At 38.7% G+C, this 25251-nt stretch overlaps 1 protein-coding gene across 1 annotated transcript in view; it reads left to right on the top strand.

Moving 5' to 3' along the window:
* SDK1 (sidekick cell adhesion molecule 1) overlaps positions 1-25251 on the top strand; it is a 1154843-nt gene that overhangs the window by 1088946 nt on the left and 40646 nt on the right. Inside the window, exons 41-43 of the mRNA XM_069084769.1 lie at positions 3185-3322; positions 10694-10855; positions 15107-15232. Of these exons, the coding sequence (XP_068940870.1) occupies positions 3185-3322; positions 10694-10855; positions 15107-15232 (426 nt within the window). The remainder of the gene's footprint in view (positions 1-3184; positions 3323-10693; positions 10856-15106; positions 15233-25251) is intronic.

Below are 25251 nucleotides of genomic sequence, written 5' to 3'. Positions count from 1 at the left end.
CTCTCTCTCTCTCTCTCTCTCTCTCTCTCTCTCTCTCTCTCTCTCTCTCTCTCTCTCTCTCTCTCTCAGAAGGTGTTCAGATATCTTGATCTAACCATTCTGTCCCCCCTCTAACTGTTTCTGGGCAAAGCTGAATCCCACATCCCTCAAAGTCAATGAAAATGCTACTTGGTCTGCAGCATATATGCTATTCTAACCCACCCTTATTTCCTAATGCCGTCCTTATTTCTTTTTTTCCATTTCCTTTCCCTCCCACAATCTCCCCACTAGACTGGTCTAAAATAATATGAGCATCTGTTTACATTAAAAAATTCAATTCCAGGACAAATGTACATTTCTTTCCAAACTACAAAAGGGGGAATACAAAACGGGAGGAAAGGTATGCATATTTGGTTAAGCCTAGTTTACCATTCCCTAACCCTGTTTTCTTTTAGGTCCTAGACACTGAAACTAAAACTTATTTTCATATCTGCCACATTAACTATTTTAGAGTGTTGAGTTACTATTTAGTAAGTCTATGATTGATGCCAGAACCTGACCTCAATGGCTCCCTTTAAAGACTTGTAAGGACACTGTAGCAGCTGCCTTTGAGGACTCTTTTAACTGGCATCCCTAATCTTCAACTTTATACTGTTCTGTGCTTGCTTTGGACCCAACAATCCTAATTTTCCTCTTTGTATTGACTATTGGTTGGGGCAACTTTCAGGTTTCTTCTCCCTTCTTCCAAGCTGACCTCTCAACTCTAAATAACAATGACTTTGGCTATAAGACTCTACTTCTTCTTATATCTAATGTACAAGTAGATTAGATACATCTTAATGTACCAACAAAAAGAAAGCTAGTTTGTTCAGTGGATAGAGCATGGTGCCTGGAGTCAGGAAGGCCTGAGTTTAAAGGTGGCTGTATGACTCTGGGTGAGTCACTTAACTTCTGTTTGCCTTAATCCACTGGAGAAGGAAATGGCAAAACCATTCCAGTATCTTTGCCAAGAAAACTCAACAGTAATATTGGCATTCTGTGGTAAACCTTTGGAATATCTCACTTCAAACCAGAGAGCTTTTGATATCAGGAAAAACTTCAAAAACAAATTAGGAACTAACAAGAATTTATGGAAAAAGGATGATCCAAATTTTGAAAAATAAAAGAAGCTACTGATGGCTGTTCATTTTGCAGTGGATGACAATCTCCATATGAGTCAGCAATGTGATATGGCAGCCAAAAAAAGTAACATCTCAAACAGGGGGGTGCTATACCTATTGTATCCCCAACCTCCTCAGACCACATCTGGAGACCACATTTAAAAAAATAATTTTTAGTTTTCATAAAAAATTAATTAATTTTTAGTTTTTAGCATTCACTTCCATAAGATTTTAAGTTTCAATTTTTTCTCCCCTAACAAAACAGCAAAAGAAAAGGAGAGAAAATAGCATGCTTCTATCTGCATTGAGACTCCAAAGTTCTTTCTCTGGATGTGGGTAGCATTTTCCATCATGAGTCTTTTGGAGTTGTCTTAGATACTTATATTGCTGAGAAGAGCTAAGTCTCTCAAAATCAGTCATCTGGAGGCCACTTTTGAGGAGTGACTTTAATAAGCTGGAGAGTAGCCAGGAGATGGCAATGAGGACCTCAAAGAACCTTGAAATCCTATCAAGTTCAGGTGCAAGAGAAGACTTGGGAAAGGCATGCTGGCTTAAAGTATGGGAAGAGTTCCCATTTGGAAGAATTTGGCTTGTTCCATTTGACCCAAGAGAGCAACGCCAAGGAACCATGGTGACAACTACAAAGATCCTGATTGAGACAAGATAGAAAGAAATCATGGCCTTTCTTAGGGCTATTCAGAAGTAGAAACGCCTTCTTCTGGAGGGAGTGACTTCCCTTCGAATAGAATTCCTCCAAAAAATGATGGGAACCATTTGTTGATGATATTCCAGGGGTCAGGGGGATTCTCATTTAGGGACAGTTTGACTTGATCTCCAAGGTACTTTCCAAGTCGAATGTTCTGTGAACACTATTCCCTTCCTCAAAAAAATAAAAAAGAAAAGAAACAAAAAACATCATCTGGTTAATGCTTCAAATGACATAGGGTTTTCCTTTCAAAATGTAATTATCTCCTAGAAATCAGTCATTCACACGTAAATGAAAATGACTTTGGTTAGATGATCAGATGAATTTCCTTCTAACTCCCACCCTGCCACATTAGGCAGTGGATTTGACTTTAGGAAGAGATGAAGAAAATGAAGGATAGTTTGGACACTAGCAGACTAAATGCCTTTAGGAGAAGCATGAAGACACCAGGCACCAGGGGGGAAAGGAAAGAACCAGGCAAGGAAAAAAAAAGAAAAGAAACATGATGGGTGAGAACTTAAAGACAAAACTTACTATTTTATTTTGTTCAGGACTTTCACCTATCCCTCTTACCACTCCTCTTTTGGGACTCGAGGGGACTGTCCTCATCCCATCCTCTACAAGTTGAGAAATCCTCCTTGAAACATGGAAATGGTTCCCTTATTTTCCTTTAATCTCTCTGAACAGAAATGGAAATGCTCTAACATGGCAGGAGACAGGCCCATTTGTTCTTATGATATTTCTGATCCAGTGGAAACTAGGGAGTATTGGGAGTTCACTTTGTTGAGTGTCCCTTTGTTATCTTGAGATTTTCAACCCCACTGCAAGTGAGGAGGGATCAAGGTGAGCATACAAACCACCAGACCTAAATACCTTAACTCTTTGTTGTTTATCCATCACTAATCCTTAAGTAGTGCCTCTTTTCTCCACACCCACCCCAACCCAGAATGGTAGAAATAAAATTCTCAGAAATTCCCAGTCACTAGGAAATGAAGCTGTCTTAGAAATTTCATATTCTCTTTCCATCTATTATTCATTTTTATGCTTTTGTCATTTTTCTCTCAAACTCTTTTGAGTTTTAACACTGTCATTTTCTCTTTGCTTCTCTTTAAGGGTTTTGTGTTTCTGATTGATCATAGGAAGGACCATTGTGATCAATAAATCCTATTTTTCATCTTATATTTAGAATATAACTGAGTGATAAAACCATTATTTTCAGAGGTATATATGTATGTGTACATATAGATTTTGTTTGTATATATCTTATATATGTATATATATATATATATGATATATAAAATATCATCAATAAAAGTTATTTTGCTTAACTTTCTTTCAGCACCTGGTGCGCCCAGTTTCCTGGCATTCTCAGAAATAACTTCTACTACACTTAACATTTCCTGGGGCGAGCCAATGGCAGCAAATGGTGTCCTGCAGGGTTATCGAGTGGTTTATGAGCCCTTAGCACCTGTTCAAGGTAAGACCAACACTAAAGAAAATTACTAGCTTCTCTGGAACACCTTACTTCCCTGTCTTCCCCTCTCTAGACAGAAATTGTTTCCAGGGGCAATCTCAGTGAACTGCACTTGCTGGAACAATTTAGAGAAATGTTGGCCAATTAAAAGGATAACTGAAAGAAAAAAAATCTGAGTTGAGCTTTTTCCAACATCACAATTAGTAGTTAAATGAGCGTCATAAGTTGAGCTGTAATAATTTTCTGTAAGTGTCCTTTGTGACATCGTCTACACCACTTTTTTGTTGAATCATCGTGTATTTCACTGTTACATTACTTTCCTCTCATATTATTGTCTTATTTTATGTTTATGTTTCGCTTCCCCTCATAGACTGTAAGTCCCTTGAGGGAGGTATTTACTTTTCTATCCCCCATAGTACCCAGCATATAGTAGGTGCTCTATAAATATATATTATTGGCTTTCTTTGACCTAAGCTAGCACAACCATAACTTATATTAAGTGTCCTCCAACCTCCAAAAGTCTCCAAGAATTATAAGAATTGTTTTGCCCTGCAGGCTTGGAGCTGCTTCGGTTATTGTGTACTTATTGTGAACTAAGTACATAGTGTTTCATGGAGCAACTTCCTGCTTTAGTGCCTATAAGCATTAGCCTTCCAAGATTCTAATGATCTCTTTAAAAAATACAGTCCTGGAAGTTACTTTCCAGGGACAGTTTTGCTGGTCCTGCTCATTCAATAATGAATTATTAACAAAAGTTATCATGGTCAACATGGAGGCACCATGTTGCACCCATAGTTAATATTCGCACCCTGATAAGATCACAGATGTATGGGAATGTCGAGGGGAGCTTTGTGAGCTTACACAGCTAAATATTTGTGAGGGCATTCGACAGTTATAACCAGAGTATAAAGTAATTCCAAAAGCTACAAATGAAACATGCAAGTGGTTTTTACATGTAACATCTGCATCTGACTCTTGTACCCCATTCTGATTGAAGGACTGAATCTACTGACCAAGAATTCCATAAAGCTGGACTTGCATTTTTTTTTAGCTTTACAAAAACCTTCTGGAAACTGAATCCCATAGAAGTGGAGGCACCTTTTATTTTTTTTTTTAACCTTGCTCTCAGCCTTGAAAAAAAATGTTTGCACACCAGGCGAGGCCATTACCCTCCATCATTACCTGATCAGCAATGGAGAGTTTAGGAAACTGGATGTGTTTTGTGCTATTCTTTCCCTGCACTTTGACACTACCAGAATTTCTGCTAGATTACTACAAAAGGGGCTCCACTCAGTCTCCCAGGGAGATGATCCAGCTTGTCTAGTTGCACTTGTGTTACTGGTGTGGTGCAAGTTGTTATGTATGTGTCGTGAAAAATAACCACGATTTGGAAAGTTGAATGTCAGATTAAAGATTTCGGTATTAAATGTCATATGTTCTACTTTTTCAATGGTTTTTCCAAGTTCCTTCTAGATACAATTTTCCATCTTTTCCCCACCCCCTCTGTCCCCACCCAGCAAACCACAGACAGCAACTACAAATGCACTAAATTAGCAAGCAATCCACCAAGAAAACCTGGGAGGAATTTGAAGTCATTTTTAAAATGGGCTTCACAAAGACAACAAGTTGAGAGAAGGCTTACTTAGAGATTTTATATTCCAAGAAGATTGCTGGTTATACATTTGAATGTCCAGCTTGGGCAGAATGACATCAGGTGGAGGCATTTCAGCTGTCACCATTTTCAGCTCTTTTCACGTGTAATAAGGACATCGATCACGAGCATTGTCTCTTTTGTATGGAGAGAGAGTTGGTTTTTGTTAGCCTGAATTTTCTTGGCTTTTGCATCCAGCACACTGTGTTCTGAAATGAAAGTAATAGGGAAAATGGCTGTTTTGCTTTCCCTTTTGGCAGCCTCTTAGCATAAACAGCATCTTTGGACCTCCATGTAATCAGGAAGAATAGGTGACCCAAATCCAAGGAAATCCAAGGGTTTGGCTGGCATCTGAAATATGGAGAGTTTCAGGTTTTACCAATACTTATTCATTCATGTGTTTGCCCCCTGACTGTACCTTTGAGAAGGATGTTGCAGCAGCATATATGTTCCTGGTCCTTATCAGCCCAGGAGATTTCTCATCCCACCATCAAATAAACTGATAGATTACTACAGTAAGATAGAATTGTGCTTCCTAACACAAACTTTACTATAGACAGATAAAATACCTATATTCTATACCATGTGCCATTCTGATCCTCTATAATTTCAGCTTAGAGGTTTTTCAGTGGACTGGGACCAGTAGTAGGGGAGAAGGAAGGATCTAGGGATGAGAAGAGCCAGATATAGGGAGAAACAGAAGTTTTTTAAATTGCTAAGATTTAAGAAGTAAGGACATTTGCTAGTAAGAATTGCAAACCAATCAAAATTTTCTTCATGCCAATGCATTCCATAAATGGGTGATTAGAAAACACTTGTGTAGAAGAAGTATTGTTACAAAGAGCACTGTAATGGTGTAAGCAGTCAGACATATTATAATCAACTGTGCCTGCTTTCTCCAACTTAGAACTGTTATCAGGTTGGAGCAGAAGAACCCATTAAAATAATCATTAGGCACAGAAAACATATCTAACGAGAGTGCAGACTCTATTGGTCAGGGACAAAGATCATCTTTAAGCCCCCTTCCCTGATTCCCCACAGTCAGATATGGTCCTTTTGCTTGCAGAACTCTTAACTCCATACCACCCCCAGCCAGCCAAGGCTTACTTTTGCCATATATGTCCCCTTCTCTCCCATCCTGTGTTGTTCATTCTCTTGGGGGAGTAAGCTAGTAGCTCTGGCTAATGAGGAAACTATAGAACACTGGGTAACATTCAATTCAACAAACATTTAATAAAAAAACAGCTATGTGCAAGGTACTGTGGAAGAGAGCGAAGATGAATATGGCACCATTCCTTCCCTCAAGGATCTTCTAGTCTAATAGAAAAGATAAAACAAATTCAAAATACAAATAAGGAGAGAAAAGACCCATATCAAATTAAATCAAGTCAATTGGCATTTCTGAAGTGCGTACCATATTCCAGGAGCTATCCCGAGCTCTGAGAATCCAGAGAAAGGCAAGAAATCCTCCTCACCTGTAAAGAGTATATGTTCTAATAGATTAGACAACATGTACATGCAAGATACCCCCTGACTAGATCTAAGTATTTGAAGGGAGAGCCATCAGCAGTTTGGTGGACTGGGAGCAAATTCCTGAAGAAAGTAGAATTTCAAGGAAGTTAAGGGGAAGATGGGAGGGGTTATGAGGAATAGCTGATGCAAAGACATAGAGGAGGAAGACAGTTTTGTGTACCAGTGTTCAGTGTAGCTGGTTTGTAGAGTATGTGGAAGGGAGTCTAAACAGTAAGAAAATTCCAAAGGTAGGAAGGGGACAGGTTCCGAAGAGCTTTAAATGTCACAGAACCAAGAAGCTTCTGCCCTCCTGTTTGACCATATGGGAAGAGGACAAGGTAAAGAGAAAAACGAAAGAAACTCTAGATCTTAAAGTTTTGCATATTCTCATTGGTCAGTGAAATCACATGCTTCTAGACATGTTCCTTCTCTCTGAAATGCAAAGTTTCTCCTCAGCTCCTCCCCTAAAAGTTGGGTAACACATCTGACATTTATTCTGCACACTAACAACTCTGTGCGTCCCTGGATGCACCATTCCTTTTCAACGGATCATAGATTTAGAACTGAAAGGAACCTCCAAGGCCTTTTAGTCCAACCCCATTATTTTACAGATGAGGAAACGGAGGCTCAGAGAGATTAATTGACTTGTCCAAGGTAACACAAGTAACAAAGCATCAGATGTGTTTTGAACCCGGGTCTTTTGACTCCAGAGGCATCGCTCTTTCAATTATGCCACAGAAGGGAACAGTTCTGAATCAAGAGGGTATCACCCTGTTCAGAATAAAAAGCTACTCCCTCAATCTGTGACCAGTTGGGGACTGCTTCTCTTTTGGCAGGGGGCAAATGAGGAAAGAGTAAATTGCTCTATTCCGTTTCCCTTAAAAAAACTAGAAGAGATTAGTTGTTGACTACAATGTTTCCAAAGATGGATGAGCTAAGGAAATCTTGGAACCTTCCAAACTAGTGCAGTTTCTGCAGAGTGAAATAGAGAGTTGGGCAATTATCTGGTTTATGTGGTCACTGTGAATGCCCTCTCTGGAAAGTAGCCTCCCCTCAGCTCTTCACTTCACCTGGATTAGCACAACCTATGTTCCTCACATGGACCACTTAAGGACTGCTTGAGTTATCCATAGAGTCTAGCAATGTTGTTGGCAGGCCCACTTTATGGCACAGCTATTTTTATGTTTCTTAAAATGTTTTAAATGCTAGTATTTTTATGTGATTGCACCCTGAGGCTTTGTAGTACAGGGCACAGTTTAAAAAATTGACTAAATAAATAAAATTCTGACATTCAGATATGGGGAAGGCCTGACTAGCATTACCACATAGTGAGATAGAACTCACAAAAACTATGCATGGGGTCTGTTATTGCTCTGAGAAGGAGGAGGAGGAAGAGGAGGAGGAGAAAGAGGAGGAAAGAATTAAAAAAGAAAAGGAATTGCCATCCAAAATAACTTTACATTCAGAAGAATCCGATTCAGTAATTGATGACAGAAGCAGCAGTAGGCAAATATGGTCATGCCTAAGATGCTGCTGCTAAGCAATGTGTATGTAATGCAAATTTGCTCATTTGCAGTGTGCCTGTCTGCAAATGACCACATCAGCCTTCTCCCATTTTGAAGAACCATTTAGAGGCATTCAAAACCAAGGGAAGTAGTGTAATACGGTCAGAGATTTAGAGATGGAGGAGACTGGAGAGGTCATCTGCTCCAGCCTCTTCATCCTGCAGATGAAGACCTAAGCATTTTAAGCAATTTACTCAAAGTCACACAGGCAGTAAGTGATAGGGCCAAGATTGTAACCAAACCTTCTGATTCCAAATTCAACCATTTTCTTGAGTCTTAGGAGGCAACATGACCAAGTGAAAGGAGTGCTAAACCAAGAGCTAGGAAATCCATGCTCTCACTCTGACTAGGCCTGTGACTTGGGGGAAGTCAATGCCCTCTTTGGGCCTTTGGGCCTCAGATCTATAAATGTAAAGGCTGGGCTAAATAATCTGCAAGACCCTTTCATACATCATAATTTTTACATTATAAACTGAAAAGGCTTGTAGAGACTGTCTATTTCAACTTCTTCTTTTAACAGATGAGGAAAGTGAGACAGAAAAAGGCCAAGTGACTTATCCAGCAAGCTCTAAAGTTCAACATCATCAGAGTTTAAAAGAAGAAAATTAGCAATGCATGTGTAAAATTATCCCTGACTCAAATAAGCAGAATAAATGCAACAGTGAGCAAATCAAATGCTTAATAAATTCAAAAAACATTGAAGGTAGAATTTACTCTCATAGTAAGAAACATTTTAGTGATAGATCAACGGGACTCTACAGAATCTAGTTACTTGAGTGGGTTTTGCTGCATATCTGTGTTTGTCTTCCCAAAGATAGGAATCAGAATTCTCTATGTCATTGACAAAGGACTGGTTTTGTTTTTTTTAATGGAAGTACTTGTGAAATATTTCAATTTTGGATTAATATGAACAATCCTAAAAAATTTTAATAGGCCTAAATGGCTCTCCAGATTTTTCATGTCTGACCTAGCTATTTATACATAGAACATAAGAAGTAATACATATATTAAAATCTCACTATAATTCTGCATTGAATCTAAGCCCAAAGTAACCAAAACCAGTCTTCTGTGGCTTTAGACTGCTAGGGTCCCATGACCTAAGCACAACTGAGAAACTAGTGGAAAGGTTCAGAAGGTGCCTTCTAGGACACAGTTCTCACTGATTATATGTGATACTTCATCACTATAACCCAGCTCTTTGAGATGATTATGTATGTGTCTGCATGCTTGTGTGTGTTTATATACTGTTTCTGAAACCTCAAGCAGCTTACTCTGCAACCTGATGAGTAAGATTTTCTCCCAAAGGAAAATACAAAAATAGACATGAATAGAAAGCACTATGTAGGCTCCCAAGAACTGTATTGCTTTTCTGGGTAAAGCTGTCTCCTACCTTTGAGGCCAGTATTATCAACTTTACAAGAGAAATATAAAAATCAGTTTATTAAACATCAATTCAAAGACCTGGGTTGTCATTGCTCTTACATAACGCCCAAAGCTAGTCTTAGCATGATAGAAAGACTAGTATCCTCATCAGGTCTATTGGCAGGCACTGCTGTCTATGCCCACAGCTGAACCTACCTGCTTGACCAAGGGTAGGAACGATAATTCACCATGTCATTGAGAATGTGCAAGAATCCAAGGCTCTCCCTTTCCTCCCCCAACACACATACACTCAACAAAATGTTAGAGTCTAATAGAACTGAAAAATACTGACATTATCCACCCACTTACTTATTGGTATTCATTCCACACTCATTGTAGTTGTGAATCTCTTGGTGAGAATAACCTTATCTGATTCTATGTTGTAAAAGTTTAGGTCTTTCTAAGGACATGATACTACTTTCAGATACAGAATCAATAGACTTTGTAATGGCAGTTTTTTCTTCATATATGTTTCAAGCTCTGAAGGGCCACTGGGGCTGAGATAGCCACCTTTGGTCTGTTATGGGTACCACATCGTAGGGAGAACCTTCTAAGCAGATTATTTCATACTTCAGTAACCAAACCTGCTTGGATAGGGCCCCAGACAAATATTTTTTACACAATTCTATTCCATAGTTTAACAGTGGTATAGTATCTGCCAAGGTATTTCCATTTTTGCCAAGGTCTATATTTCTTCTTCAGATGTCATTTCATCCTTTTCCTTTACTTGCTAACTTTTGATTGAATCAGAAGAATGGAAGTGTTAGCCTATTTAGGTGATAAGAAATGGTGAAATGCAGCGCTCACTCTATTAGACTTACAAAGGAAAGGCACCTTTCCCAGGATTCCCCAGCACAATGCTTGGCCACAGGACTGAGGGCACAGAGTGCAGTCTCACAGAACACTCACAGATTCACTTTGTTTTCCCCCTCCTCCCTTCCCAATGTAATTAGTGAGGTTGCATGCAGTCTCCTGATAATTTCCCAGTTGTGTTGTAAGGTTTTTCTCCTTGTCAGTACCCACTTATCAAGCTTAAACTCTAATTACACTTATCTGTGCTGAAAATTGGCTATTATCACTACTTAAACTCCTGCTAATTGTAAGAAATACTTTCTTAGCAAACTGTGAGATAATTTTGCTTGTTATCTCAGCACAATAAACTACACTCGGTTGCTTCTTTTTGTTGAGACCCTTCTGTACTCTACATTTGGACCATTATTTTAGGAGTAAGCAAAGTGGTGACTGTGGACATTAAAGGAAATTGGCAGCGTTGGTTGAAGGTGAGAGATCTCACAAAAGGAGTAACCTACTTCTTCCGAGTGCAGGCACGCACCATCGCCTATGGACCTGGACTACAGGCCAACATCACAGCTGGTCCAGCAGAGGGTAGGTAGAATTCTCATCATCAGTAGTAATACCAGGTAGCAGCATATTTGTTCAGACACAGAGCTGAACTATCTTCATGGGGACCTTTTCTCCTATGGTTCATTTGTCTACCCATAAGACAGGAACAAACCATGGGAAATTGGGTCGTTCCGATTTCTCAAGAACATTTCAACAAAATGAATGTTTCCAAAAGCATGTGTTAGAATGATCTTCTATAGTAACAAAAAATTTTAAAAATCATATTTATTTAGCTTTTGAAATTTGGCAAAGTACTTCATCATATAGTCTCTGTGAGGTGGGTGGTATAAATATTGTTATCACCATTTCAGAGAAGAGGTCATTGTGATACTGAGAAGTTAAGCGATTTGCCCAAGGTCACACTGCTGATAAGGCAGGATTCAAACCCAGGTCTCTCCACTCCATATCCAGTTCTCTTTTCACATTGTCACCACAAATGCATTCAATTAAATATGGGTATATTTAATATTTCCATGTGTTGACATCAGCTTGCTGAACTATAGCAGATAAAAAAATCAATGTTTGAAACAGAAGCAAGAAAACAAAAAATAAAATAAAATAAAATCTGCCATTACCCTGCAATTAATTTGGACCATTTTCACTGTCACTTGGAAGTGAGGATACTATAAAATTTGTGCCTGAAATTTCCTAGCTTTTTTCTAAGTTAGTCTGTGTCTTTTTAATTGCCCATGAAGAATAAAAATTAAGAACTTAAATGATTTGTCTTCTGAGGATTTTAGGAAATTTTATAAACCTTCCTCTCATCTCTCCTTGCCTCTATTTTTAATGAAATTAGTATAATCCTTGTTTCAGAAGAAGAGAAACTGAAATAAGATAGAAGTATAGAAGCATAAATTTAGGGCTAGAAGGACCTTAGAAGTCATTTAGTACAACCTGATTATTTTACAGATGAGGAAACTGAGGCATAAAGAGGTAATGTTACTTGCCCAAGGTGATAACAATAAATGGCAGAGCCAGAATTTATTCCCAGACCCTCTGACTCCAAATCTCATGATTTCTGTTCTCATTTCTTTAGTAATTCCTAATTTTATTTAATCTTTTAGACCACTAGTTGTGGTCTGTCTTTGTCATTCTAGAAGATGTCTAGTCAGGGGTGTGCTGATAAATGTTTAACAAGCAGCTCTCTGAAAAAAAAAAGCGCACACAATAAACTTTTAAGTTTAATCTTCATTGTTACTATTTTGTTCCATCACTTAAGTCTAGACAATAAATCAAATCAATTTGTAGCATTTGCTTAAATCTGAGGTGTAAATGCTCACACTGAAAATCTCTCCTAAGACATTATGAGTAGTTCCAGTATACAATCCTGTGTATAGTTATATCAAGAAGCATTCACAAAATTTTCAAAGCAAAAATAATTTCAATTCATTTTAGCTTTTTAAAAAACATGCCATTTTGAGAGAAGGCAAATGGCATCAGGAAATAGAGTACACGATCATAATGTCCAATAATCCTAAAAAGACTGAGTTTTAGCATTAAAAAATCAAAGTTTATGCTCTGCATTGGCTGGATTTTTGTCTACGATTTATGAGCTCTACATAAATCACACGACGTCTGCTAGCTTCTTTTGGAAGATTCATAGTCTTGACCCAAATTTTGGGCAATTTGTTTATAATATAGCCATAAAAAACCCTAAACCTCTTAAGAAATATAACTAACATCCATAAGCTTATTGTATTATACCAGTATTTGGCATTTTTTTTTTCTGAGTCCAATATAATTATCTTCATTCTATCCCAAATGTCTAGTAACAAACCATGGCATCCCTTATATTATATAGTATAAAGCAGATTATTTCTATGGTGGGAGCAAAATGTTGCATTACGGAAATACTAATATGGCTTTGGCTCAAATGACTGTTGATCCAGTCATGGTTCTTTATCAGTTGGTGGAATTAGTGATAAAAGTATGCATCTGATTCTCCTCTAGGCTTCATTCATTTGGGTCACCCAAAACTATTTCCTCTTGTTCCTTCTGTTAGAAATACACTTGTGGGGGTCACAGGACTTTCCAGGCAAGGGCTAACCCTCAGGAAGATCCAAGTGATAGACCCATTCTCAGAAAAGGTCTCTGATACACCTCCCCACCCCCACCCGTATTGTGAGAAACGTGCTTACTCTAGACAAAGAACAATACTGGTTGTGAAGTCAGGAAAGCTCTCATTTTATTTCAGCCAGTTATTCTACATTCCTAGTGAACGAGTCCCTCCTGAATGGAGAATACATTTGCTTCAGACAAATGCCAAGCTCAAATGTCCTGTTTTCAATTCAAATTTCCCACCTGTCCACTCATTGACCAGCATTCTAGGGTTCACTAAATCCCACCCCTTGATTACATCTTCTCATTTCCACATTTCAATTCCCTCCCCACCCCAATCTTCATTTTTCCTTGTACTTACATAAAGGAAAGACCAAAAATGCTTCTAGTCTCCTCCCCTTTTGTCTGCATCAGATAGCATGAGAAAGGATTTTCCTCAGTTGCTAGGAGAATTGAGAGGCAAGAGTTTGAAGATTTGAACCCAAGATATCGACCACGAAAGTCCCATTATAATGAATCTAATCATTCTTTGTGAATGAGACCTGACCTGGAAGTTCTTTTTTTTATATAGAAAAAGGTCTACTCTGAGCAAAGAAAAGTAGTAGATATGCTGATTTTCAGGTGCCAGTATCCCCTACTGCCCTCTATAAGCAGTTTTGTCTCTGACATTAGCTATCAGTATGGCTTCAAATCATGTTTCATATCATTTCTGTGGAAACAAAATTCAGTTGTACTTTATTTACACTTTCTTTTGTTTCATAAGTACAGCATAGCGGAGAAGTGGAGTCACGAGATCTGGGTTCAGATCCTGGTTCTGAAACGGACTAGCTTTGTGATGTTAGTCAAGCCTCTTAACTTCCCTGAACCTTATGTGTAGAGTGGCAGTAATGAGACTTGTACTACCTACCAGCTTGTCAGAGTGGCAAGGGAAGCACTTTGTGCCTAAGTAGTATTATTTCATAAGATTATTCCTTTTCACCTCATCTTTCATGACCTTCTCCCTCACAGGTGTCAGAACTACTTTCCTCTTGTATTCCCCTTCTTCCCCTCCCCCTTTTCCCTTTGCAACAAGGATTAAGATTATTTTAATGTATACTTTTTTAATGCATTAGAGGGTTGCCTGGGCCATTGAGAGTTTTAGTGACTTGTGTAATAGAGTAAGGCTTCAACCCAGAAGGATGGCCTTCCATCCTCCACCCTGCCATGCTGCCTCTCTGATTTTATTAGAAATGAGATAGGAGATTATGAGATATGAGCTAGATTATGAGATATGAGATATGCATTGGTGAAAAGACTTCTCACACCAGGAGTTCCCTGTCTCTATGGAACCACGGGCCTGGACCAAAACAAAAGGGAGAGGGAGAAATGTTATCAACCATCAACAACAGATAATTGACCACATGTTTATCATTACATGTAAAGTATAACAGCATAGCAAAGCATATATCTCTAAACTGAAGTTCTTTCTGCAGAGAACATAGTACCAGGCAACTTCAAATGCCTTTATTTCCTCGGAGCACTACTCTCCAGTGTCCTATGACCAGGACAGTAGAACATGCTGACCTGAACAGGACTGTGGAAGCCTTGATAATTCCATCTCTGAAGGGAAGCTTTTGTTCTGTCCATCATACCCTTCTCCAGACAAAGCCAGGAATCACTTTTGATTAAGCTGAAGGCTGTGAGCTAAAATTTGAAAGAGAAAAGTGAGTTGTAAAGTAGGTTAGCCATGTGAGAAGCACTTAGCACAGTGCCCTGCCTATTGTGCGGGCCATTAAATAAATGTCTTTTGGGTTGAACAGAAAGCATGTTTTCATTCTGCATTTTCCCTTCTGAGAAGTGTAACACCTTCCTTTGGAAGCAACTCTTACTCTCTCTCCCCTCAACCCTCCCCTATAATTTCCCAAGTATATACAAAGAAACCTCTAAAATCTCTCCCTTTCCTAAAGTCCACAATGGCAGGTGGATAGAGAGGGTTTGAAAAGGGTTGATCAGAGAGGGTGGAAGGGTAGAATCTTTTCCCAACCCCCTCCTCCCCAGACTCAACCTTTGCATGAAATCATTGTCCAATTGAACAGGGTTTGGATTCTTTTATTTGTGTAACCTTGTACTAAAAGAATATGAGATCTGAGTGATTGCTCACAGGTACCAACAAGGATTTTTTTTTTCACTCCTCAGGGTCTCCTGGTTCTCCTCGAGATGTTTTGGTTACAAAATCAGCTTCTGAACTAACTCTCCAGTGGACAGAGGGGAATTCTGGAGACAGACCTACAACAGGCTACATCATAGAGGCGCGACCTTCAGGTAGGGAAGGCCAAAAAGGCAGACAAACGTTAGCAGTTGGTTTGGGGCCACTTCACAGAACTGGTGATGGCAGAGAAGTCACTGCCTCAACCCACGTGGAGGGAAAACTTCCAAAAAGACACTACTGTCTGTTATGTTAAGCTTTTCCCCAAGAACACTGAAGCAAAGAAGGGGAGCTTGATTGAAATGAGTAGCTCATCTCTCATGCTCTCTAAACCTTCCTTTTCTTTCTTTCCCACTTCCAGTCCTTGCAGTCACTATTGAGCTATTAACCTTACATACATTAGCTTCATGGAGTTTAACTGCATTCTACAGGCTCAGGAAGATGATTACTGTCAGTTTTAGAATATTGTACATGAGAATTCAGGGAGACTTAAAGACATTTTAGACTAATCATTCAGATCAAAGACTGTTTTAAGTGCTCTAAATGTCTGAAACTCTGATTGAAAGATGCATGCACTCAATTTGTGTACTTTATGTGTTATTAGTGGAAATTGGTAAATAATTTGCTTCATCTTTACTCACTGGAAAATCAGTTTTAAGATATATTCTTCTTACAAAAATTTTATATCTTCCCACTTCCCCCCAGCTTAATAACTTCATTTGTACAGTTTTGGATAGAAAATATACTATTAAGATGAGTCACAGAAACCAAGGACAAAAAGGGCCCAGTTGTTAAATGTTTTTTTGTTTTTGTGGTCAGGCCAAGAGGTATATGAAAAAGGAGTCACGGGGATGATAGTTGCAGAGCTGGATGAGGCTCTGGTCATATGGTCCAACCCCTTCATTTTACAGCTGAGGAAACTGAGGCCCAGCAAGGTTAAATTATTTTCCCATGATCACAAATGTCAGTGGTGGTATTTGAACCCAGGACCTTTAGCACTTTTTCCACTGACTTCATTATGTTTAGAGTAAGTTAGAGTTTCTTTAAGTTACTGTGGTATATTTAAAAGACTCAGAAGGCATGTGTTCAAGTCACATTTCCGATACAAGCTGTGCAATCTTGGACGAATCATTTGACCTCTCTGAGACTTAGTTTCTCTCTCTTTAAAACAGGGGTAGTAATGTTTGCTATTATATACTGCACTGGTTTGTGGGGAGGAAAGCCTTTTTTAAATGATAAAATGCTATGTAAACATGAGCTATCATTATGTATTGATTTAGCTGTAGTGACTAGAATGAGTTTGGCTCTGATTGTTAAGCAGTGAGTGCAAAAAGAGAGACCCTGGAAGTTATGCATGTGTCTCTGTTTGACTATGTGTAACTTACTTTTTCCCCTCCAAGATTGATCTCCTGTGAATACTAGATAGAATTATACCCAAGAAACTTCTGGCATAGCTCCAGATATGCAGGATAGAATAAAATAAATAAAAAATAATGGAGAAAATCCTATAGCCTAGAGGCTTTGAGACAAATACAATTTGTTGGATTAGTGGAGTCCAATAGTATCTGCCCTAGATCATGACAGTGGACATGGTCTAGAAATGGATTGCCATTAAAGCTTGTCTGGGTTTAGAAAAGGTAAGATTGACTGGGTGAGGTGATCTACTGTGATCACTTAATTATCTTATCTCACCTGGGAACACTGGGGCCTACTAGAGTCTGCTCTGTGTACAGAGTATTTTTAAAGGAGTCCGGTCTGTAAGGATGGGTGCCTGCTTGTGAATAAGGGTCCTAGGTGACAATGAGTGGAGAACTGGGAAAGCGGAGGGTTGTGGGGTAAAAGCAGAGGCCTGGAGCCAGGTTGGCAAAGAGGGAAAAGGTGGTTTTGTAGATTTGTATTCAGTTACCAAGTCCCTCTCTCCTATAATAGTCTCCTTGATTTGTCTCCCTACCTTCTAGTCACTCCATTTCTGTGATCTACCTTTCACACAAATGCCGATGCTATCTTCCTAAGGCACAGATCTTACTATGTCACAGCACTACTCAGAATCTTTCAGAAGCTCCCTATTGCCTATAGGGTAAAAGACAAACTCCTTAACCTACTATTCAGGGCCTTCTCATGAGCTCTTTCCAATCTACCTTTCAACTTTTTTTATATTACTTCCATGCTCATGCTATGTTCCTTCCTCACTCCATTCCTTCCTTCTTGGCCATATTCATTTTCATAGGCTATCTCCCCCATTGCTTCCTAATCTCTACCTTTCTGAGTCCTTGTTTTCCTTCAAGGTTCATCTCAGGTGCCACTTCACCTAAAAGTATTTTCTCCTGCCTCAGATTTCCCTAGACCACTTTCTTTGGATCTCTCCTTTGCCACCATCGCTTCCTTGTATATGCTTTTCTCTCTGGCCCTTTCTCTGTCTGTCTCTCTGTTTCTCTCTTCTCTTTGTCTCTCTTTATCTCAGTCTTATTGCCCTCTCTTCTCTCTTTCTCCTCTCTTTCCCTTTTCTCTCCTTTTCTCTTCTCCCCTCTTCTCCCCTCTCCATTTCTCTCTCTCAATCATATATGTATGTATATCCTCTCCCTCCAACCTCTGCCATAGAATATAAGTTCCTTAAGAACAAGGACTAAATCACTTTTTATATTTTAATCCCCCATGCATAGCACAGCACCTAATAAATGTTAATTGCATTGTACTGAATGAAAGGTGGAGAATCCTAAATTCTACCTCCAGAAGCATAAGAAATGGAATTCATTGCAAAAGTCATTTATGCAAAGAAAAATGTGACTGTGAAAATTCACTGTAGTGAGTCCCTGTGAAGGAAAGGAGTGGTTTAGTCACTCTTCCTTGATTTCTTCCATAAGTTTAAGGGTCTAAGGTGATCCCAGCTACATCTGTAGCTTTGTGCCATCTACCTGACTTGATGTCTTCCCATTCGTCTCATCCTGTATCTCTGGCATCTAGGAAAGCACAGTGTCTTATTCTCATTGTTGGCAGGATAGAAGAGAAGAAGAAAGTGAATTTTTTGAGGCCCAAAAGCGGCCAGAAGAGTATCCTTTCTTGTTCCATCATCCTTATTAAGTACATAGACAAAGTGCTTTGAGCTTGATGGTCCTAAAGCTCTCTAATTACAGAGTAGTTGTATTCAGTCATTCTTTCCCTGTCTCTACCCACCTCTCCCCAACACATAGACATAGACATATACAGATACACATGCACACATGAATGGTCTCCTTCATGCCTTTCTCCTTAAAAACAGAATTTACAATCCTATGAAGAGACTCTTAACCCAGTCCAGTGGAGTGCACTGTGTGACTTTAAAATAAGCATCTTCATGTCAGAGATCGCCCTGTCAAGAATGTAAATGCACCACCAACCAGACAGATGTGCACGGATTCAGAATGTTAACACGTTATGCAGGCTTCCTAAGAAATGATAAAGTATCGATTCTCTCCCTTTCCTGGGGAGCCATTTAATTTCTCCTCAAGTTATCTTATACCTGTCCATATAGCTGTAATGAAGGAAGCAGGAGTTCCTATGTTGATCTTTGTGTAGCTTCAGGGAGTCAGAAAGGAGATGTGAATAAGAAGGACTAATTGGAATACTGGAGCTCGTTTTTCAGTTAATTCCACACCATGGAAGAAAGTTTATCCAGATGTGGTGGCTCCTTTGAAACCAGTGGGAGGCCTGAACTCAACAGGGGACCACTGAGGAATGAGAAACTGACCTATGGGGATATCGAACATGGCAGGGAGCTGACCCAGAAGATGCTGCCTTTCTAAATGAAAGCCAAAGACTGTGCGTTCACATCCCATTTTGTTCCTGAATGTCAGAATGCAGGTTGCCAATGATTTTCTCTTTTGGATCGTTAACTCAACCTAAGCAAACTGCTTGACTTTAAGCCTTCCCATTCAAAGCCAAGAAGAACCTTCCTCCCCCTTGCTTCTGTGACTAAGAGCAGCAGTATCTAATAGTCAAATGAAAAGCTTTTATGGGTTGTCAATATTTAAACACCTTGCCATTACCTTAGGGTTTTGGATCTCAGCTGTCATCTATTACAGGCCTCATTACACAAAACATTAAACGCTGTATCATCTCATTTTCTCCACTGAAGCACTTTGGCAAGATCAGTCCAGGCAGGGTAGTGACTTAGGGTAGTACGGCCCCACCCTTGACACTGCCCTAAGCTTTTGTGTTTGTTTTAATGTGTTCTATCCTTTCAGCATTTTCCTCAGTGCTAAGCAGATCAGCTCTTTCTCTCAGCTATGCCTCTGGCCCTGTGCCGCCCACCTGCCTGACCCGATGTCTTCCCATCAATCCCAATATCCACCTTTGGCACCCAGGAAACAAAGCAGCTTATCCACACTGCTTCTAGCTCAGAAAAGGATGGAAATGGATGTTAGAGCTCAACAGTAGACTGTCCTCCTTGTCTTCCTCCTTGTTCTGACGCTCCACAAACGTAGCCTAGTAGAATTGGTTCCTGCTATGACACAGGCACACAGAATGGAACAAAATTTGATAAAATTAGTGTCTGCCTAGGATAAAGAAAATTCCCTATTATTCCTAGAAAATGGCAGTCAGTGGGTGTATGGTACAGAGAAAACCTCCATCTGATTTCCATCATGCCAAATCTTCAATGTATTCATTTTCTGGGCATGTGTAAGTTTCCTTTGAAACAGTTTCCGAAAAGCTCCCCGAAAGGCAATGGAAAATTTCAAGTTTGAAAACTGTGCATTGCGCATATGCAGATGATTTATTTACACAAATTATTCCAAGGCATTTTACTGTGTAGATCACACAGCCTAATTTACATATTTACACAATAGACTGGAATGGCTCTAAAGGAGCTATAAATATATTTTCCCCTCCAAAGCAGCCATGAAATACATATTTAGGATGTATACAAGCAGACAAGGCATTGTTTCTCTATCTCTTCCACCCCCAAATAATGCGTTTATCCCAGAAATTGGATCTGATGAGAAGAGGTGCTTGGGTGGGTGCCTCAGTGCATGGACACTGTTACATGCCCTATCTGTTCCCCTATGGAAGCTTCCCACCTGCCTTTTGATTCACCTTCTCACTTTTCTTGTCCTAGGCCTCCAGCTCTCAACAGAACAAAGGAGAAATTCTGCATCTTTTGAAATGTTAGCATGCCCTAAAAGCTATCCAAGTCAGCAGATTCAGAAGGAAGGCTACAGCTATAGTTCTAAGCCGTACCATTGGCTTTCCTTATTATTTTTTTCCCTCTTAACCACATTGGTTGACAGCTTGTCAACTGCACCACATTATAGTCAGGTCTTGAGTTGGTTTTTATAAAATCCTGAGGGCTTTTTTTTTCCCCCACTTCCTTTTCTGGCTTTCTGTTAAATTTTCTTCCTTTCTGGAATTAAAAGCTGAGAACAATCGTTTTCTTTATCAGATGTATTTATCCCACAATTTGGCCCTTGTCTATCTGCCTATGCATTCCAGTTAAGTTGATAGTGGGGTCTGCCCTGTTACTCAAAGAAAAATGTCAGTGTTTAAGAAATAAGTCATTGACAGGTTTCCATCTCCTCCAGGCTCTGGGCTGACAGGCATTTGTTGGTTCTTCTGTGTTAGCAGAACCTGAAGTCTCTGGTAGTGAATGACAGTTTCATTCAGTGTGGAGACCCTGTTTAATTGTCCATGAAATCAAACTTTTGTGTTGGTGCCATGTCTGCTCTAATGCCTGCAGTGCACAGTTCTGTTCAGTGCGTTCGAGGGATAAATTGAGCACAAGGCCCATGAATGTACCTGAACTGGGCTCAAGCTGAATTTGGAAAAGAGCCATTATTGTCTTCAGGCTTATTGGGACATTACTTCTGCTTGCACATGCTTTTGATTCCTTGGAGGGACAAATTTCAGGAAGAAAGACGAAAGCCGCTTTATTATGTTAGCAAGCATGAAGCTGGTCATTGATATCAGAAAATACTCATACTAGAAAGAAGAGAAAAAGATTGGTGATCCTAAGGAACTTGACTATTAAGCCATTTTGTATTTTTTGGTGAATAAATATTAAACTAAAGGGAGAGGAGAAAAATATTTTTATTATTTGCTATTTATTGTTGTTATTTATTTTATTATTTATATCTCTTAGGAGATTTTTGAGTTGAAACTAGACTCTAAGGATTATCTAGTTCAGACCCAGAAAAGCAGCTGTACTGCTTAAATTCCTAGATAGATGTGTTCATTCCTACTGATTAGTAGCCCAAGACTGACTGGGACATGATTTTGTGATGAATAGGTTACATACAGACTTTCATTTCACAATGATTTCCCTGAAATCATGCTTTGCCAATGGCATCTTTGCCAGCAATTCCATTGAACTTCAGAGTTCCCCAAGCTATTCTGTGGGGGAGCCAGGTGAGAATGAGTAGTCCTATCAGCCATGTTTAATTTGTGTCTATACCATCATCCCCCAAACCCCAACTTCCCAGTAGTACAATTTAGCTCCTTCATAGTGGTTGACATTCAGGTCCTTCAAATAACTTTTTCTTACTGAGTTCATTTGCAAATGCATAAAGGAGACATTCGAGTTAGGTTACATGGTTCAGACCAACTCCCAAACCTATGCCATAAAGAGAATTTTACTGTTTAAGTTTATAATTCTTAGTCTATCTTCCTTACCGCCATTCTGTAGGACTGAGAAAGTAGAGAGATGTAGTCTCAGGTTACATCTCATAAGTCACCAAACTTAATCTCCAAGTCCACAGCTCAGAATATCATTTCTAGTATCACTTCTTTTAAAAATGGGAAAGTGACAACTATTATATCTTTTAATTATCAATTGTAACTGTCATCAATCAACCATAATGGAGGGGGAGTGATGGGAGAGATCCCCAAATTTCCTTATATTTTGATTTGTAATTGACCATGATTGCCTTTTATAGCAGTAGATTTTTTTTTTCCCTTCCTATTTGGCTTAGGATTTTATTACAATGGATTTTCCTTCTCAGAATCTACAGTACCTGAAAGTGAGACAACTAAAAATCTGCTGGTTGACCAAGAGAAGTTTGCCTTTTTCTTTTGGAGGGGGGAAGGCAGGGCAATTGGGGTTAAGTGACTTGCCCAAAGTCACATGGCTAGTAAGTGTTAAGTGTCTGAGGCCGGATTTGAACTCAAGTCCTCCTGACTCCATTCACTGTGCCACCTAGCTGCCCTGACTAAGAGAAGGTTGAAAACCCGAGTGTATGTGGTGGATAATCCACATCTTGATAACTGAGGGTTGAGTGAATCTCACTTATAAACATTATTACTCATTTAAAAAAAAATGAGCCCCTGCCACCTTCTCAAGTGTTAATTAAGACAAAAATCAAAGCATCAGGGATTAGTGTGATGCCTGGAAAATAAGTTGTGCAAATCTCATTATTGCTGATGGTTCTGTAATGTTATATTTTACTAATTTGTGGAAATCATTTTCTCCATCATTGATTTATTGAGATATTTCACATCATAATATAAATGAGAAAAACAATCCACAGTCAAGAAATTGAGAGGCCAGTTTCAGAGCTGCCAAAACACTCTTCTCTGGCTTTTCTAAACATCGTTTTGATGTAAATATTTATTGGGATAAATTGCCTGATGAAGGAAAACATATTTAAAATACTCCATATGTTAATTCTTTTTGAGGCAGAATTAAGAAAAATAAAATGTTAGTGTTTTCTTCCCCTTAATTCAGGAGAAAACTCTCTCTTGTGACTTTTTTCTTCCCAAGCATTTCTCAATGTAAATGGATTGCCAAATAAATCGTTCTATGTTGAGGGGCTGTATCAATATTTTAAAATGTTTTTATGAGAAACCCACACAATTCTTGGAGCTATGACAGTGTGCTAAAAATAAAATATGTCCTTTGGGGCTGGGGGTGAAATATTCATATTTTTTTCTATAGTAGAAATGCATTATACAAACATGAATGCAAAGGACATGCACAGAACTAAGTTAGGAAAGTTTGCCTACTCTTTATCTGCCTCAATCATCATACTAGACATACTAGAATGTCAAGAGGTTGTTAACTGGACATCATAGCTTCACTTTTTAAAGTCACAGTGGTGGTGTTTTTGTTGTTTGTAGTCTCAGAATAAAAAGAGTCATGGCCTTTGGCTTGGATAGGTCTGTCCAACAAGATAGAAGAGACATGATCATACAGCAGTTTTGAAAAAGAAATTAGTCATGTAACATGGCAACCAAAAAGGCTAATGTAATCTTGGGCTGTCTTGAGATGCCTGAGTTCTGTGAATGACGAGGTGATACTCCTGCTGTACTCCAACATGGTGTCTAGGGTCGTAGGGATTCTTAAACTTTTCTGAAATTGACCCAGTTGACAATCTGGTAAAGCCCATGGACCACTTCGCATAGTAAGGTATTTAAATGCATAAAATTAAGTACATAGGATTAAAAAAGAAAATCACTTCTAATGTTGTTCTCTACTCTGGTCAGAATTCATCTAGAATTCTGGGCAGCACATTTTAGGAAAGATATCGATGAGCTGGTGAGCATTCAAAGGAGTGAAATGATTAGAGACCATGCTGTATGAGGCTTTGTGAAGCTCAGCTGAGGCAGGTGGGGATGCCACCTTGTTCTCCTGATACCGTGTCTTTGCTCATACTGTCATGTATGTTTGGTATAGGTTTCCCCTCACTTCTTTTTCTATTGATGTCCTTCCCTTCTTTCACACCTCAACTTGGAGCCACTTCTTCCATAAAGTCGTTGTTGAAGGAATGATTAGGTTGATGAAAGATAGTTAAGGGAAACATGGCAGCTGCCTTCAAGTGCTTGCCAAAGGACAGAAGTAGGAGCAATGGATTCCAGTTGCAAAAAGAAAATCTAGACTTTATCTAAGAAAAAAAAATAAACCTTTTAACAGTTAGATTTATCTGAGAGGTTTAGCAGAAGTTGAACTCTCACTGGATGAGTGTGTTATGATAGAGATTATCTTTCTTCAGGTATGAATCTAGATGGTTACTAAAGCTCCTTCCAACACAGAAATCAACACATGAAGTCAGCTATGTGAAGTCAGCACCCCCCACACACACATCCTGCAAGTCTTCTCCATTTAATTAAAGAAGTATTTATTGTGTCTATTATCTAATGACAGGAGGATAAGTACATAGATATACTAATAATGAAAATGCAAAGGGAAGATACAGAAGAAGTTCTAAGAAAAATCTGTAAATAGAAAAACTTGCCCTTACAGTGTCCAGGCGGTATTCAGGGAAGGCTTCATGGAGAGGATGAAATCCAAGGTGGGATTTGAAAGGAATGAAGAGCAACAGTAGAAAGACATGTGAGAAACAGTCAATAATTTCATTAAAGAGAACAACAATAGTGAGACAACATACCAAAATTTATGGGAATGCAGTCAAAGTAGTACTTAAGGGAAATTTTGTATCTCCAAATGCTTACATGAATAAAATAGAGAAAGAACAGATCAATGAATTGGGCATACAACTGAAAAAAGATAGAAAAAGACCAAATTTAAAATCCCCAATTAAATATCAAATTAAAAATTCTGAAAATCAATGGGGAGATTAATAAAACTGTAAGAAAATTCTTTTTTTAATCCATTTTTTGTAAAAAAAAATCTTGAACTAATCAATAAAGCTAAGAGCTTGTTTTATGAAAAAAATCAATATAAGAGATAAATCCTTGTTTAATTTGGTTTAAAAAAGAAGAAAACCAATTACTAGAATAAAAAATGAGAAGGGTCAAGTCACCACCAATGAAGAAGAAATTAAAATAGTGGTTAGGATCTATTTTGCCCAACTGTACACCAATAAATTTCACAATAAAAGTGAAATGTGTGAATATTTTTAGAAATATAAGTTGCCCAAGTTAACAGAAAAGGAAATAAAAAACTTAACCGCATTTTAGAAAAAGAAATTGAACAAACCATCAGTAAGCTCTCTAAGAAAAAATCTCCAGGGCCAGATGGATTTACAAGAAAATTCTACCAAACATTTAAAGAACAATTCATTCCAATACTATATTTGGAAAAATTGGCAAAGAAAGAGTCCTACCAAATTCCTTTTATGGCACAAATATGGTGCTGGTGTCTAAACCAGGAAGAGCCAAAACAAATTTCCCTAACAAATATTGATGCAAAAATTATATATATATATAT

This window comes from Petaurus breviceps, unplaced genomic scaffold (assembly GCF_028583685.1).
Source record: "Petaurus breviceps papuanus isolate PSGF00001 unplaced genomic scaffold, PetGlider_PUasm1.0 175, whole genome shotgun sequence".
NCBI lineage: Eukaryota > Metazoa > Chordata > Mammalia > Diprotodontia > Petauridae > Petaurus > Petaurus breviceps.
The sequence above is the reverse complement of the archived record's forward strand: the minus strand, read 5'-3'. Positions and strand labels throughout refer to the sequence as shown.